Source organism: Halichoerus grypus, chromosome 11 (genome assembly GCF_964656455.1).
Source record: "Halichoerus grypus chromosome 11, mHalGry1.hap1.1, whole genome shotgun sequence".
NCBI lineage: Eukaryota > Metazoa > Chordata > Mammalia > Carnivora > Phocidae > Halichoerus > Halichoerus grypus.
In genome coordinates, this window is record NC_135722.1 from 56178509 (window position 1) to 56196286 (window position 17778).

Below are 17778 nucleotides of genomic sequence, written 5' to 3' on the forward strand. Positions count from 1 at the left end.
AAGCAGTAATCAAAAATCTCCCAACAAACAAGAGCCCAGGGCCAGATGGCTTCCCAGGGGAATTCTACCAAACATTTAAAGAAGAATTAATACCTATTCTACTGAAACTGTTCCAAAAAATAGAAATGGAAGGAAAACTTCCAAACTCGTTTTATGAGGCCACCATTACCTTGATCCCAAAACCAAAGACGCCATCAAAAAGGAGAATTACAGACCAATATCCTTGATGAACATGGATGCAAAAATTCTCACCAAAATACGAGCCAATAGGATCCAACAGTACATTAAAAGGATTCTTCACCACAACCAAGTGGGATTTATTCCTGGGCTGCAAGGTTGGTTCAACATCCGCAAATCAATCAATGTGAGACATTAACAAAACAAGAACAAGAATCAGATGATCCTCTCAATAGATGCAGAAAAAGCATTTGACAAAGTACAGCATCCTTTCTGGATCAAAACTCTTCAGAGTATAGGGATAGAGGGTCCATACCTCAACATCATAAAAGCCATCTATGAAAAACCCACAGCAAGTATCATTCTCAATGGGGAAAAACTGAGAGCTTTTCCCCTAAGGTCAGGAATGCAGCAGGGATGTCCACTATCACCACTGCTATTCAACATAGTATTAGAAGTCCTAGCCACAGCAATCAGACAACAAAAAGAAATAAAAGGCATCCAAATCGGCAAATAAGTCAAACTCTCACTCTTTGCAGATGATATGATACTTTATGTGGAAAACCCAAAAGACTCCACCCCAAAACTGCTAGAACTCATACAGGAATTCAGTAAAGTGGCAGGATATAAAATCAATGCACAGAAACTATGGCGTTCCTATACACCAACAACAAGACAGAAGAAAGAGAAATTAAGGAGTCGATCCCATTTACAATTGCACCCAAAACCATAAGATACCTAGGAATAAATCTAACCAAAGAGGAGAAGGATCTGTACTCAGAAAACTATAAAATACTCATGAAAGAAATTGAGGAAGACACAAAGAAATGGAAAAACGTTCTATGCTCATGGATTGGAAGAACAAATATTGTGAAGATGTCAATGCTACCTAGAGCAATCTACACATTCAACACAATCCCCATCAAAATACCATCCACTTTTTTCAAAGAAATGGAACAAATAATCCTAAAATCTGTATGGAACCAGAAAAGACCCCGAATAGCCAGAGGAATGTTGAAAAAGAAAAGCAAAGCTGGTGGCATCACAATTCCAGACTTCAAGCTCTATTACAAAGCTGTCATCATCAAGACAGTATGGTACTGGCACAAAAACAGACACATAGATCAATGGAACAGAACAGAGAGCCCAGAAATGGACCCTCAACTCTATGGTCAACTTTGACAAAGCAGGAAAGAATGTCCAATGGAAAAAAGACAGTCTCTTCAACAAATGGTGTTGGGAAAGTTGGACAGCCACATGCAGAAGAATGAAACTGGACCATTTCCTTACACCACACACAAAAACAGACTCAAAATGGTTGAAAGACCTAAATGTGAGACAGGAGTCCATCAAAATCCTAAAGGAGAACACAGGCAGCAACCTCTTTGACCTCAGCCACAGGAACTTCTTCCTAGAAACATCACCAAAGGCAAGAGAAGCAAGGGCAAAAATGAACTAGTGGGACTTCATCAAGATAAAAAGCTTTTGCACAGCAAAAGAAACAGTCAACAAAACCAAAAGACAACTGACAGAATGGGAGAAGATATTTGCAAATGACATATCAGATAAAGGGCTAGTATCCAAAATCTATAAAGAACTTATCAAACTCAACACCCAAAGAACAAATGATCCAATCAAGTAATGGGCAGAAGACATGAACAGACATTTTTCCAAAGAAGACATCCAAATGGCCAAAAGACACATGATAAAGTGCTCAACATCGCTCGGCATCAGGGAAATCCAAATCAAAACCTCAACGAGATACCACCTCACACCAGTCAGAATGGCTAAAATTAACAAGTCAGGAAACGACAGATGTTGGCGAGGATGCGGAGAAAGGGGAACCCTCCTACACTGTTGGTGGGAATGCAAGCTGGTGTAGCCACTCTGGAAAACAGTACAGAGGTTCCTCAAAAAGTTGAAAATAGAGCTACCATACGATTTGCAATTGCACTACTGGATATTTACCCCAAAGATACAAATGTAGGGATCCAAAGGGGTACGTGCACCCCGATGTCTACAGCAGCAATGTCCACGATAGACAAACTGTGGAAAGAACCAAGATGTCCATCGACAGATGAATGGATAAAGAAGATGTGGTATATATATACAATGGAATATTATGCAGCCATCAAAAGGAATGAGATCTTGCCATTTGCAACGATGTGGATGGAACTGGAGGGTGTTATGCTGAGCGAAATAAGTCAATCAGAGAAAGACATGTATCATATGATCTCACTGATATGAGGAATTCTTAATCTCAGGAAACAAACTGAGGGTTGCTGGAGTGGTGGGGGGTGGGAGGGATGGGGTGGCTGGGGGATAGACACTGGGGAGGGTATGTGCTATGGTGAGTGCTGTGAACTGTGCAAGACTGTTGAATCACAGACCTGTACCTCTGAAACAAATAATACAATATATGTTAAAAAAAAAAAAAGAAGAAGAAGATAGCAGGAGGGGAAGAATGAAGGGGGGGAATCAGAGGGGGAGAAGAACCATAAGAGACGATGGACTCTGAAAAACAAACTGAGGGTTCTAGAGGGGAGGGAGGTGGGAGGATGGGTTAGCCTGGTGATGGGTATTAAAGACGGCACATTCTGCATGGAGCACTGGGTGTTGTACACAAACAATGAATCATGGAACACTACATCTAAAACTAATGATGTAATGTATAGTGATTAACATAGCAATAAAAATTTTTTAAAAAATAAAAATAATAAAAATAAAATTAAAAAAAAAGAAGGAAGTAAAGGCTGAGTCAAAAGAATACTTCAACATTCTGATTGAAATAGGATAGTCAGAAAAGCAAACCAGTCTTATAGGGGAAATATTTACAAAGAAGCCTACAGAGTGGAGACAAATGAAGCAAATTTGAAAGCCACTTGTTTAAGGTCCAGAAGTGTGTCACAAAACAAGAACCCAAGTTTCTTGAATGCTGTCTAGCCCTTTTAATCAACTGACTATCCTAGTTTTACATATAATCATGTAGGAATTTATTTTAAAAATAAAAACAGCAGCATAGATACACACACACACATATACACATAAGCAAACAAACAAAAAGACTGGAAAGATAGGCAATAGAAAAATTAAGAGGTCTTCCAATTATAATTACACTTGATTTTTCATTTCTTCTTTGCCTGTGCCCATTTAAAAAATTTTTGATTGTGAACACACTATTTTTGTAGTTGAGGGAAAAAAGTAAAAAAAAAAACAAAAACAAAGTTTCATGAGAATTCCCATTCTATATAATTCTACATTTGCTTCCTACACTGTAAGTTAATTCTGAGATTTCTCTGTCTTAAGAGTTTCCAAAAGAACATACATACATATCTATGTATATATATCTATCTCCATAACTTTCCTTGTTGCCCAAGGACCATCTGACTGCTCACACTGAAAGAAAGGATACTCACCTTCATAATCTCTTACTGAATCTTCTGTCCGGACTCCAGCCATGTTATATTGGCTGCTCACAGACTGAGAAAGCATTCCTTCTAATCTCTCCAATGTGGCTTGGCCTTCTGCTGTTAAATGGGATAATCCTTCTTCATAGGTATAAAATGTAGGGATGTCTCCCTGTCCTTGTTCTAAACAAATAAAATGCTTTTAAGCTATTATAAAGCAATTAGAAAAACATGCATAATCAATAATGCATTTACTGAAGATAAGGTACAGTTTAAAAAGGCTTCCAGGAAAATATTTTTCAATATTCATTTAATACACAGATGTAGGTCATCTGTTAAAAATAAAGACAGAAAGAAAATGTCTCTACCCTCTAGAATGAGAAGGGATTCCAAAAGATAATGACCCAGTAAACAGCAATTCTCAAAAAATCAAATGTCCAGGGACTAGAAGGAAAAGAGGGTGTACTTAAGGCCAGGAAGTCTTATGTTATCCCAAGCTGGGAATTTTATAGGTGAGTGCAAATTAATTTGATACTAACTTGTACTGATTTTTTTTTGGATTAAAATACATGCTCCGTTTAAAAACTCAAGAAATTCTGGAAAATATAAAAAGGATAAAAAAATAAAATCATTCAAAAATCTCAGCGGAAATGAGAACGTATTTAGATATATGAAGGAGAATTCCAGAACCGAATTTGTCTCAGGCCAGGAAGTAGGTACATATGGAGGAAAGGACTTTGGACAGCCAGATCGGTGGACATGAGAACAGTGGGAAGAAGAAAAGAGAAGAGCAGGCACCTCAAGTTACAAGACTCTACCAGGCTAGTGACAGTATTTTGGTCTGGGGGAGGCAAAGAGAAATAATCTTAGACAAATGAAGTATGGTTCTGGGGGGAGAAAATGACTTTGGTAGTGAGTTGTCTGAAGGATTATGTTAAGTAAAGATGTAGATGATAAAGATTTCAAGTGGTGGAGGGAGAAGGCTTTGTTCTCTGGGAGGAGCTGCATCAACTTAAAAGATTCTCCCAACCACCCACTTTCTCATCTATTGTTTTCTTCCCTTCCATTTATCTCTATCCATTTTCTGCTCCCAATAATATCTACTTTTTACCTTCAAGCTTGGAAAGTCCAACTATTTTTCCAGTTTGGCTTAGACATGAATTGTGCCATTCACTTTTATTAATAACCACACTATGAGTATTTAATAGAGATATAAAGAACTATAATCCCATACCCTTAGTACAAATAAGTGCTTAAAATGAAACACACACACATTTAAAAAAAATCCGTGTCACTAACCATGTGCTTCCACATCATATTCTTCTCCATCATAATCATCTGAATCTTCATCCTCAGGATCAGGATGCAAAGCCTGGCATTCACACATTGCAGTGAACATTGCCTCCACTGAACAAGGAAGTTAAATTGTAATGAACATTCTTTTCTGGCCAGTGTAGAGTAAAAATTTAATAATATAACCACCAGTACAAATAAATTCAATGAGTAGACAAGAAATATACCAGAATCACACTATTTACAAAACCTGCTAAATTCCAAGGAGAATCAATCTTGAGAAGTACTTGATGGCAATGGACAAGTCACAAAATAGTAATAGTTCATTTTAAGATAATGTTGAGATCTCTTCATGCCTGGCTGGATTTTCTGAGAAAAAGAGTCAGAGTCTTGGTCAGACTGCTGGTATCAGGGCGGAGCCCCTTTTAGTTGATAGGACTCTTTTCCAGCTATCCTGGCATCTTCCACTTTGGAACTGCCATGACCCTTGCCGTCTATCTGGTAAGATTCAAAGTCAACAGCATCAAGTCAATAAAAATAACCAGATCTCTTCATTCACAAACACACCAAATAACATAGTGTCTCCTATACTCTCACCACATTGACAATCTTTGATATTAATAGGTATCTGGTCCTCAACGGTATGACAGATGTTAGAATGAAGAAAAAGCAATGGGACAGAAGGTAATGAGGGTAACAGTAAAAGTGTGTGTGTGTGTGTGTGTGTGTGTGTGTGTATGGGGGGTGGGATGCTTGGTACATAAAGGGAAAAGAATCAATTCTATAGAATACTCACATGCTGATTTATCACTAGGCACAAATCTGAATTCAGCAATAGGTTCAACATCATCATCACTGTCTTCTTCTTCTTCTTCAGCAACAGATTCTTTTGATTCCTCTAGAAAGGGAATAAAAATAACTTTTTAAATGATGTTTTTTGTTTTGGAAAACAAGAAGCCTAAAATAATTTCATAAAGGATGCTTATTGATGTATCTAAATACTGCAACACAGTTTTTACTTCAAATTATAAGAACATGGTTATTTTAGAGCTAAAAAAGACTGTGGACTTTCACTGAGCCCTAGGGATTCCAAGCCCCCTTCAAAGTCATGGTGGGGGTGAGGAAACCCAAACAGTTAGGCCTCTAACAAGTACAGTTCCACTGTCATCTGTCTCTCTTACCTTTTACCATGAAACAAAGGGTTCAGTAGCAGTTTGTAAACCGCTGATGTGATTTATCACCAATAATTTACAGATGAGAAAACTAAGGCCCATAAAAGTTAGCAAACCCAACAGATAAATTACCAAAGTCTGTAGGCAAGAAAAAAATACAAATTTTCAATGAAGAGAACTAGCACAGTGGAAGCAGGAACTGCTACAACTATTCTGGAGGTGTGCATATTCTACTATGCAGCAATTCTCATCTATGTATTTATTATGTACACAAGGAGTTTATACATAAATGTTTACTGAAGTACTCGCGAAAAATTTAAAAATTAATGTTAATTTAAAAAAAAGGAAACATGTATTGTAACCCGATCATATTATGTTTTATAGACAGCAGTTAAAAAGGAACAAATATTTATATGTATCAAAACTCATAGATTAAAAAATGTAACTGAGTGAAAAAACTAATTGCAGAATATATATAAATAGGGGCGCCTGGGTGGCTCAGTCGTTGGGTGTCTGCCTTCGGCTCAGGTCGTGATCCCAGGGTCCTGGGATCGAGCCCTGCATCGGGCTCCCTGCTCAGCAGGAAGCCTGCTTCTCCCTCTCCCACTACCCCTGCTTGTGTTCCTGCTCTCGCTATCTCTCTCTCTGCCAAATAAATAAATAAAATCTTTAAAAAAAAAAAAAAAGAATATATATGAATAATACCACTTACATATTAAAAGTTTAACACAAAACAAAACCATTATATTGCTTATGGATTTATACATATTCAGTAAAAATCTAAAAGTTTAGATGGGAAGGACACATACCGCCTTTAGGATAATGTTTAACTTGGGAGATAAAATATGAAACAAAATGGGAAAGGTACGAAAAGGATTAACAGTACTGATACAGTCTTATTTGTTTTTTTTAAAGATTTATTTATTTATTTGTTTTAGAAAGAGAGAGCGAGCGAGCAGGGAGAAGGGACAGAGGGAGAGGGACAGAAAGAATCTCAAGCAGACTCCCTGCTGAGCGCAGAGCCAGACACACGGCTCGATCTGAGGACCCTCAGATCATGACCTGAGCAGAAATCAAGAGTCGGACACTTAACTGACTGAGCTACCCAGGCACCCCCAGTTTTACTTCTTTAAAAACCAGAGTAACTATGAAAAAAAGTTAGAATTTATGCTAGATCATGAATAATGAAAATTTTTTATTACTCTCTGTACTTTTCAATGTTTGAATTATTCCATAATTTTAAAAAACCAGGTCGGGGCACCTGGCTGACTCAGCTGGTAGAGGACACTGACTCCTGATCTCGGGATTTTAAGTTTGAGCCCCACACTGGATGTACAGATTACATAAAAAAAATCTTTAGGGGTGCCTGGCTGGCTCAGTCAGTAGAGAATGAGACTCCTGCTCTTAGAGTTCTAAATTCAAGTCCTTGGGTGCAGTGATTACTTAAAAATAAAATCTTAGAGCACTGTGAATTGTATAAGACTGTTGAATCACAGACCCGTACCTCTGAAACAAATAATACATTATATGTTTAAAAAAAAAAAAAAGAAGAAGAGAGCAGGAGGGGAAGAACGAAGGGGGGGAATCTGAGGGGGAGATGAACCGTGAGAGACAATGGACTCTGAGAAACAAACTGAGGGTTCTAGAGGGGAGTGGGGTGGGGGGATGGGTTAGCCTGGTGATGTGTATTAAAGAGGGCACGTACTAAATGGGGCACTCGGTGTTATACGCAAACAATGAATCATGGAACACTACATCAAAAACTAATGATGTAATGTATGGTGATTAACATAATAAAAAAAAATGTCAAAAGAGAAAAAATTACTGATGTGCGGTATGAACCCTGGTGTGGGGATTTCTTTAAAAACTCCTCCAGGTCAGTGTCCTGTGCAACCAGGGTTGAAAAGCACCACTTTAGAGCATTGCTCCTCAGACCATTTGTGGGGAAGCACCAGTTGTTTATTTCCAAAAGTATCAAAATACAAATAAAAATAAATTACTAGAAAAATAAAAAGAAAACACATAGAAAAAAATAGTAATAATAAATAAATAAATAAAATCTTAGGGGTGCCTGGGTGGCTCAGTCATTAAGCGTCTGCTTTCGGCTCAGGTCATGATCTCAGGGTCCTGGGACCGGGTCCCGCATAGGGCTCCCTGCTCAGCAGGAAGCCTGCTTCTCCCTCTCCCACTCCCCCTGCTTGTGTTCCCTCTCTCGCTGTGTCTCTGTCAAATAAATAAATAAAATCTTTAAAAAAAAAAAAATCTTAAAAAAAAAAAAATCTTTAAAAAATAAGAAGTATAAAAAATTTAAAAACCAGGTCAACAAAATACTTAAATAGACTCTCAAAACATGTTCAAACTAATAATCTTAAAAATATAAATTAAGGGTGTTATATGCAACTAATGAATCACTAAATTCTACCCCTGAAACTAATAATACACTATATGTTAACTAAACTGAATTTAAATTAAAAAAACACATAAAAATATAAATTAAATGTTGTTTAGCATATTAAAGTTACCATTTAAAAAAATTTTAATTCTCCATGCAGATGAAAATAAGGTAGAAAGATTCTTATACTATTACTGAAAGTGTAAATTGATATACACTTTCTGGAAAGCAATTTGACAATATATGTTAAGAGCTTTAAAAGTACTACCTTTAAAGCAGCAATTCTACTCATAGGAATCAATTATAGGGGGTATCTAAATGCTTTTTTTTTTCTCTAAGTCATACAAGCTGAATATAGAATGAAAAAATACAGATAAGCAAAAAAGGAAAAAATTTTAAATGCCCAGTATTAACAATTTTAAATCACAGATTTCATAGGACTTTTTCTGTCCTGTTGCTGTTATATGGTTACATTGTTATACTGTCCTCTGTAAACAAGTGAAATAATACAAAAATACTGGAGAATTCTAAAATAACTCTGAACAGTTGAACTGAATACGTTATGGTATTACCAAACTTTTTCAGTGTTTTAAAAAACAAAATGGTATCATATTAGAACTATTATTCTATAACTGAATGAACATCACTTTTTATATTATAAAAGTAATACATGCTGGTATAAAAATAATTGAAAGAGTGTAGATGTAGTCCAAGGAAAAAGTAAGTCCCTACCACTCTAGTTCCTCTCCCTGGAAGTAACAATTATAACAATCTGTTTTTTACCTCAGGAATCTACCTTAAGGCAAGAAATATAAATGCAATACAGTATTTTTGCAAGTAAGAAAAAAACACAACCATGACCAACACTCATTATCTCATGCTAGATCAGAGTATCTGCCTTATTTTCAGTCTCTAAACCTTTCTAAATTTTCAACAGTGGGAGTAAGTTTTTAGTTATTTTAAAAATAATCTAATATCCTCAACTATAAGCTGAAAGTCCACTTTAATAAGGTTTATGGAGGTTCCAAAGAGAAACAAACATCTGAAGCTTGGAGAATCAGGATGAGAGGAACAAAGGCTGGGAAAACAGGATCCAAGCACATGTAACTTATGAGAAGAGTTGAATCCCACATAAACGGAATTGGAGAAGTACTACATAAATGTGACCCAGGAGGATTCTACTTTTTAGTAAGAAGTGAAGTCTGACTTAGCTTAGTAAGAAAGGATTAATCACAGTCCCATTAATTTCAAGAAAATAATCATATAGAGCAAACACTTAAAATAGCTATCCCAAACCTACTGAATCCTTACTGCCTAGTTTGGGACTCCTGGTATCTGCATTTTTAACAAGCTCCCCAGGTGTTTCTACTGTGCAGCCAGGTTTAAGAACTAAAGACTACTACAATCCCCTCATTTTTCTGGATGAAACTGAGGCTCAGAGAGACGAAAATAACTTGCTTACCAAGTTAATGACAGTCTCATCCAATGTGTTTTTCTCTTTAGCTAGCTTTATTGAAGCCCTACCTCTCTAACCTAATTTTTTGACATACACCTGACATACACCTTTGCCCAAAGCTAATGCTCTCCACTATCTATGGGCATTTCACACCAGGATTTGGAAATGACTGGCAAGGTCACCTCTGAGTCTTTGCAATTCTATGAATGAATGGCTTAAACTAAACATGAAATAATAATAATCTCGGTTATAAAAATCAGAGTTGCACCTACTTGGAAAGTGAACTTTGTGCCCAATACCTCCTCATTTGGAAAGTCTTACTACAACCCAAGGTCAACAGCTTTTTCTTTTCCTTACCCTCTCTTTCAAATTTCATTAGAAATCTTTGCACTTTTTCCAATGGCAAGTGTTCGAAATCTTATAACAAAAATATTTTCAGATAGCTGAATCAGGCAGGGCTGATGAGACAGGGCTTGCCAAAAGCCCTAAAAGTTATTAGATAATTAATGTCACACTAATTATAAGTGGTCATCTTATATCTGAAATCATATTAAAATCCTAAATTGGATGGGGCGCCTGGGTGGCTCAGTCGTTAAGCGTCTGCCTTCGGCTCAGGTCATGATCCCAGGGTCCTGGGATCGAGCCCCGCGTCGGGCTCCCTGCTTGGCGGGAAGCCTGCTTCTCCCTCTCCCACTCCCCCTGCCTGTGTTCCCTCTCTCGCTGTGTCTCTCTCTGTCAAATAAATAAATAAAATCTTTAAAAAAAAAAAAAAATCCTAAATTGGAGGAGCAATAGCTTAACAGGTAAATTCATGGGACTGTCTCTTACACACTATTTCAGAGAAAGGCAACCCATTATTTTAAAAGCACAAGTTCAGTAAAAGTGTAACAAATTGTCCTTTCAGTCACAAAGTCCTGCATTTCTACAAAAGTTGAGCATATTAAACTAACACAATATAGGAAAAACTTCTCATCTAGTCACGCTTACAAAAATTAAACTTCTGTGCAGTAATTTTGTGCCTAATTTCTCATTTGGAATTCCTACAACCCATTGTCAACAACCCCCAAGATGGATTTTTCTTCTCTTTCTTACCCCTTCTTTTATCACTTTCACTAGATTTTTATGAATCTTTCAAATTATTTCAATAGCAAAAAACTTGGGAATCTTTTATCACAGGGTTTCTCAACCTTGGCACTACTGACATTTGGACTGGGTAATTCCTGATTGTGGGAGGCTGTCCTGTGCCTTGTGGGATGTTAAGTAGCATCTCTGGCCTCTAACTACTAGATGCCAGCAGCACTCTATGCCCCTTCCAGTCATGACAATCGAAATGTCATTGCCTAAAGGGGGAGGGACACAACACTGTCCCCCACTGAGAACCACTTTTCTAATAAAATGAAACAAAAAAACAGGTTCTACACTAAACTCTTGGAAGCACAAAGTATACTGATCCAAGCTTCTAAGGGTGCCAAATATAAATGCCTTTACAAAAAGAATAAACAATTCAATGCAAGAGGAAAAAGTAGAAATATAAATCCACAATAACTGAATAATTCTAAGTGCAAATATATATAGAAAGTAAAAAGCAGTGTCCAAATTATTTTACTGAGTTGAAATTTTGCTTAATAAACCGTTATCCAAAAGAGGTCAATGGCTTGAATATTACTTTATGATCAAAGACTGCTTTTTAAATATATGATATTTAATATTCCACCAAAGGAAGCTCAAGATTAAATTACACCATACATACCTCCAAATTTGGCATTCACCATAACATACAAATGCTCTCGTGGATAGGCATTTAGGTCCCTGGACACTGCATGCAAGCTAATCGTGGGGTATTCCAGTGAGAATCCTAATCCAGAGCCATCTAACCAAGACAGGCGGCTGAAAAACATGTGTAAAGTAGATTATTTTAAGAAATTAAATCCTAATTTAATCCTAAAGTTTATAAAGGTTCAGCTTGGACACTTTTACGCATGTGAATAAATTCAAGCTTAGTGTTTAGAAATATTCCTAAAATAATAAAATTCAGCAGCAGCAAATGACTTTCTTGATTCTGTTCTCTTCTCCTCTAGCTAAAAATTCAAAAAAATTTGAAATCCAATTTTTTTTTTTTTTTAAAGTCACATGTGTTTCCATGCCTTCCATGCTGGTTCTTATTTGGAATGTCTTCAGGTGCCTTGCTTTTGCAATTCCTCAACTGGTTAAGTCCCCGCTCCTCCTTGAGCCCTTCCTCCAATTACTCCAGTCCATAATAATCTCTTCTTTTTCTGAACTGCACTTCTGTGCAGTAATAGGCCATTTAGCACTTAACTCTGTGGTGATGAATCTCATATGTACCCTGACAGAATATGAGCTACTTGACAGAACCTGTCATATTCCTTTATTTCACATTCTTCAAAACCACTGGCATTAGTGCTCAGCATGTAAGTATGCAATAGATGCTTGGGAGTCACTAATTTCTCCACAAGTCCTACATTAAATGACATACACATGAAATGGCTGTAATCATACTTACCACAAGTTAGACAATATTTATCCCATTGAAAGACTTTATGAGCCTTTCACTTATTCTGCAGCTTTAAAAGAAAGCCACAAGAAAAGTCTAGTTTTCCTTCAAAAGTGGCCAAATGCAAATATTTTATTGGTATAATAAAGGAAACATATCACCAAAATCAGTATGTTGAGTTTTGATTAAAGGCTGGCTAATTTTTTGGCAATACTTCACCCATCTGGAACTGCACCACTTAGCAGGAAAAAAAAAGTAGCAAAAAGATCCTTAAGAGACCACACGCAAAAAAATGTTAATGGGATAAAAGTTAATGCAATATAGCGGCTGCATAGGGCTGGAGAGAAATAGAGATTGACTGCTAATGCGTGCCGGTTTCTTTTGGGGTGATGAAAATATTCTAGGGTGCCTGGGTGGCTCAGTTGGTTAAGCGACTGCCTTCGGCTCAGGTCATAATCCTGGAGTCCCGGGATCGAGTCCCGCATCGGGCTCCCTGCTCAGTGGGGAGTCTGCTTCTCCCTCTGACCTACCCCCTCTTGTGCTCTCTCGCTCTCAAATAAATAAAATAAAATCTTTAAAAAAATATATTCTAAAATCAATTGTGATGGTTGCACAGCTCTGTGAATAGACTAATGACCACTGAATTGTATACTACGTGAATTATCTCAATAAACTTTTATTAAAAAAAAGAAATTAATGTAATAACACCCCCATATCATTCTACTTTTTATACAATTTTAACCAGCCTGGTTGTCTCATTTCTAACCAAGCAAAAACAAATACAATAATGAACCTAGGACTCTCTTGGGTAAGAAAAATGGCAGCCCAGCAGTCTGAGATCATTCACATTCAATGTAAGGGGAGGTTGAACTTGACACCTCAGTCCCCCTAAAGGAAATTCATGTCTGAGAACACAATTAAGTGTATATAATATATGACCCTCACTTATCAAAAGCAAAGGCAGAATTAGATTGTGGTGAAAATGTGTACAACTCTGTAAATATACTAAAATGCAATGACTTGTACACTGAAGAAAGCAAAAACAAGAAAAGATGCACTGTCATTTGCAAGGATTTCCCTTCAACATGTTTATTAAAAACAGAAAAAGAAAACCTGGGAGGCTTAAAGTGATAAATCTTAAAAGCTTAGAGGTAAAAGCTCTAGAAATGATTTTCCAGAATGATTCATCCCATTAGTTCCAAAGAAATAGATTTTATTATTGTAATTAGATTGTGTGTGCTATATGTGCCTTTCCTGTCCACTGCTTTCTTAATGTGGAAATGAAATAGTCCTCACATATCCAAGAAATATTGCTAGTCCTTTACTAAAACTCTATTATTTTAAGCAAATAAACTCCCTTTTCTCATCTCAAAAATGCCCCAGCATCATCACAACTCAGAAAGTAATAGCCCAAATTTGGGTGTCCAAAATGATTTCAAATATCCAGAGCCACAAAACTTTAATGACTCAATTAGAAGATGGAAAAAATGAAATATAAAATGGACTCAGTGCCTATCAAATTATGGTCTTTATTTTTTTTAAGGATTTATTTATTTATCTGAGACACCTGGGGGGGGCGGGGAGAAAGAGAATCCCCAGCAGACTCCCTGCTGAGCTCGATCAGGCTCGATCTCATAACCCCAAGATCGTGACCTAAGCCGAAATCAAATCAAGAGTCTGGCGCTTAACCAACTGAGCCACCAACGCGCCCCTATGGTCTTTAAAAAGCACATAATAATTGCTCTGTAGTTCCTTATACATGGACATGGATATGCACTCTACAGAACAGAAGCAAGTTCCACTCAAAAGCAACATTTACTCTGATTGCTATGTTCTTATTCATTTTTCACATATTCTAGAAGAAAAGCCCTCCCAAACCAAAATATCTAATTAACTATACCCAACCCAAAGAAGCCATGAGTCACAAAAGGGAAAAACAATTAGACAGTAATACAAAGGAACGTTTTGCTAATTTCTAATGCTTTTGAACAAGTATGATCATTATACCTTATTCCTGGCATGAGGTGAAAAACAGGATAGAAAGAGAAAAGAAGTTTTGAATTTGAGCTGGCTTAATTATTTGGTTTAAAATTAACTTTGGCTTAAGATATAATTTAATTACCCTCTTTATCCATTTCACATGAGCTATTTTGAATGATTCATGCCTCTGATCCGTTCCTTACCTGAGTAACAAAGTCAACTTCCTGTGAAAACTCAACTTTGAAAATAAGCCTGAGAGTTCTGTATCTCTCAACACACATCTGAGAAACCACCTAAATTAAATCAGACCCTATCTCTCTTTGCCTAAAATCCTAAAATAATTTTCTCAAAGCCTTTGGGCAATAAGCCAAACTCATGGAGCATAGCTCTCTCCTTTTCCAGCTTTATTATTTTTCCACTCTTTTCCCCTCATTCCCTCAGATGAATATGGTGTATTATATATTCTGGCACAAACTAAATATTGTTTCTCACCCTTGCCTCTGAGCATCCTGTCTCTTCTAAACAGAATGTTTCCCCTCAGCCCCACCTCATTCACCTGGCTGTTAATACTCATTTGTCATATCCTCTAGGAAACCTTCCTAGTTTGTTGAGGCCTTGATTCTATCAAGACCTGGAAATGCTTGGGGGAAAGAAAAGTGGAAAGAGACCAAGGATGTAATGCTAACAAAGAGTAAAGGGTGATGAATATAGCTGTCCATGGTACTCATAATATTCTATTCTTTTTTTTTTTTTAAAGATTTTATTTATTTATTTGACAGAGAGAGAGAGACAGCGAGAGCAGGAACACAAGCAGGGGGAGTGGGAGAGGGAGAAGCAGGCTTCCCACGGAGCAGGGAGCCCGATACGGGGCTCGATCCCAGGACCCTGGTATCATGACCTGCGCCGAAGGCAGACGCTTAACGACTGAGCCACCCAGGTGCCCCATAATATTCTATTCTTAACCTAGATGGTGGACATACAAGGGTTGGTTTAATTATAATTCTTTAAATCATCCATATATAATGTATATTCCTTTTTGTATGTATATTTTACAAAAATATTTTCTTAAAGAAGGTAAGAGATTTCTCAGTGAAAAGTTGATACGAAATTTTTTTTTAAACATATAAGACCTTACAAGGAGTTTGTATTTCTTCAGTGTGATAACTGTATTATGATTATACAGGACAATGTCCTTGTTCTTGGGAGATTTTTGCTAAAGTATTTATGGATGAAGGGACATGTCTGCAACTCTCAAACAGCTCAGAAAAAAGATAACTGTGGTAAAATGTTAACAACTGATGAATCTTTGTGTGTATTAATTAACAACACTTGAGATTTTTCTTTAGGTTTGAAGTTTTTCAAAATGAAAAGACAAACATAGGGCCTTGTCTTCCTTCCCCAAACAGTAGTTATATTTTAGAAAGAGTCAATATATAGAAAAGCCATGGAGAAAAAGGGATGGTGTAGGGACTAACAATCTATCTGTGCTGCACTCTCCACCACTTAGAAGAAATTGCTCTCCCAAAATCATTAAAGATCTCCTTGTCATTACCCAACAGATGCTTTTCAGATTTTGACTCCTTCTCCCTCCTGTCTGTTCTCAAGTCTCTTCTTCCATAACCTACCTCTTACTGTAGATATGCCTTGGTCCTCTTCTCTTCTGGGGTATCTAACCTATCCCCCATGAGTATATGCTAACCTTTATACTAATGATTTCCTAATCTCTATCTTTAATTCCACTCTTCCAAGATACACACTCTTGTGTCCAATTAATCACATATGTCCAGACCAAACTCATTATCTGCACCTCACCCCCAACGTGCTTTTCCTCCCATCTGTATTTCCTATCTCAGTCATTGGTCAAAAGCCTAAGCTTTGCTCAATGTTTAGATTTCCCTCAAACAAAGGGTTCTTTACATTTTTTTTGTGCCCTCTGTGGTAGGCAAAAATTTGCCTCCCCCGGGACCTTCAAACCCTCCCTCCCCCGTGTCAAGCCTGTGAATATATTGTCACATGGCAAGAGAAAACCTGTATATGCAGTTAAGGTCACTAATCAGTTAACAACAGAATGGGGAGATCATCCCGGATATTCTGTGTGGGTCCAATGGAATCACATGGGCTCTTAAAAGGAAAGAAATTTCCCTGACTGTAGACAAAAGCAGTCAGACAAATTTCAAGGAAGGGAAGGATTCGGTGTGTCATTGTGGGCTTGATGATGACTGGAACCATGTGTCAAGGAAATAGGGACCTCAGTCCTACAACTACGATATTTGAGACACGTCTGTCTTACTGTAAAAGTACAGCGCTTCAGGCGGCCAAATAAAAGGGCGACTCCTTCTAGGAATGGAAATGGGAGTCAGAAATGGGAAACGAGAAATGGGAGTCTCGTCCCTCTGGATGACCTCGGCTTGCGTGGGGTTGAGGATGTTCCTCTCCCCATCCACACCTACAGAAGAAAAGCCATACTTCTTAACCAAACTTTTAAAATGCTCCACAGTCCGCTCTAAACTTACATATTTTGCCCAGGGCAACACCTCCCGCACCTTTTTACAGGAAAGAGGGGCACATCGATGATTCTCAGGGGCTGGAAACTCAAAACCTTAAAACGAAACCTTGAGTAAAGAGCGACGCACGCACCAGACGTCGGGAAAACAGGCAGGTAAAAAGCATAATCAATGAGAGAACTCCGCGTGAAGAAGAGAAAGAGGAAGACTCGGGAGGCGAGGACACCACAACAATCGAGTCTTCGCCCCGGCAGAAGCCTCCCCGAGGCGACCCGGAGCACGCGCGCTCAGCCTGCAGCAGCCCCCGAGACCGCGGTCTCGCCCCCGGCCCGCCACTCAGCCCGCGCCAGCGGGACGAAGGCGGCGCGCAGGAAGCCGGCACTGGCAAACAGGAACCCTGCTTACCTCTCAGCGATGTAAAGTGTGCCGGTGCCGAGGCCCTTGCCGTTCAGCACAGCCTCGGTCTCCGGCTGCTGCTGCCGGAGCCCCTCAGCCGAGCCGGGCGGCGGGAAACTTTTGAGGAAGCTCATTGCAGCAGCGAGCGCGGAGACACAGGCCGGGAGGGAACTGAAACACGGCGACTCCAGGGGCAAGCCTCACCCCGCCCCGGAAGCGGTGGCAATCACCCCGGAAGAGCAACTTAGTCCGCACCGGAATTTGAGCCCCATCCACCATAGAGACGAGTCGTTTGGGGGCGAGCCCCCGGAGGCTTGACCGGACCTGGCCGCGTTGGTCACGTGACTCCTCTCTCCGGGCCCCTTCTCCTCGCCGTTTCTAAGGCTCCGCGCTTGAGATAACTGAACTTTTCTCTCCGACATCCTACTGCTGGGTCGTCACAGCAACCCTGTGAGAGAGGAGGCACAAGGAATGTGCCTTTCTACAAAA

General features: G+C 38.5%; 1 protein-coding gene across 2 annotated transcripts in view; it reads right to left on the reverse strand.

The window, feature by feature from the left end:
- Positions 1 to 17522, reverse strand: part of CLNS1A (chloride nucleotide-sensitive channel 1A) — a 29637-nt gene extending 12115 nt beyond the window's left edge. Inside the window, exons 1-5 of one of the 2 annotated variants that reach the window (XM_036113419.2) lie at positions 17299 to 17521; positions 11648 to 11784; positions 5674 to 5775; positions 4884 to 4991; positions 3594 to 3767 (exon numbers count right to left, since the gene is read on the reverse strand). In XM_036113419.2, the coding sequence (XP_035969312.2) occupies positions 3594 to 3767; positions 4884 to 4991; positions 5674 to 5775; positions 11648 to 11784; positions 17299 to 17423 (646 nt within the window). In that variant the 5' untranslated portion in view covers positions 17424 to 17521. Of the gene's footprint in view, positions 1 to 3593; positions 3768 to 4883; positions 4992 to 5673; positions 5776 to 11647; positions 11785 to 17298 lie in introns of both variants that reach the window. The other variant, XM_078058589.1, reaches the window with a different exon arrangement.
- Positions 17523 to 17778: the final 256 nt, after the last annotated feature.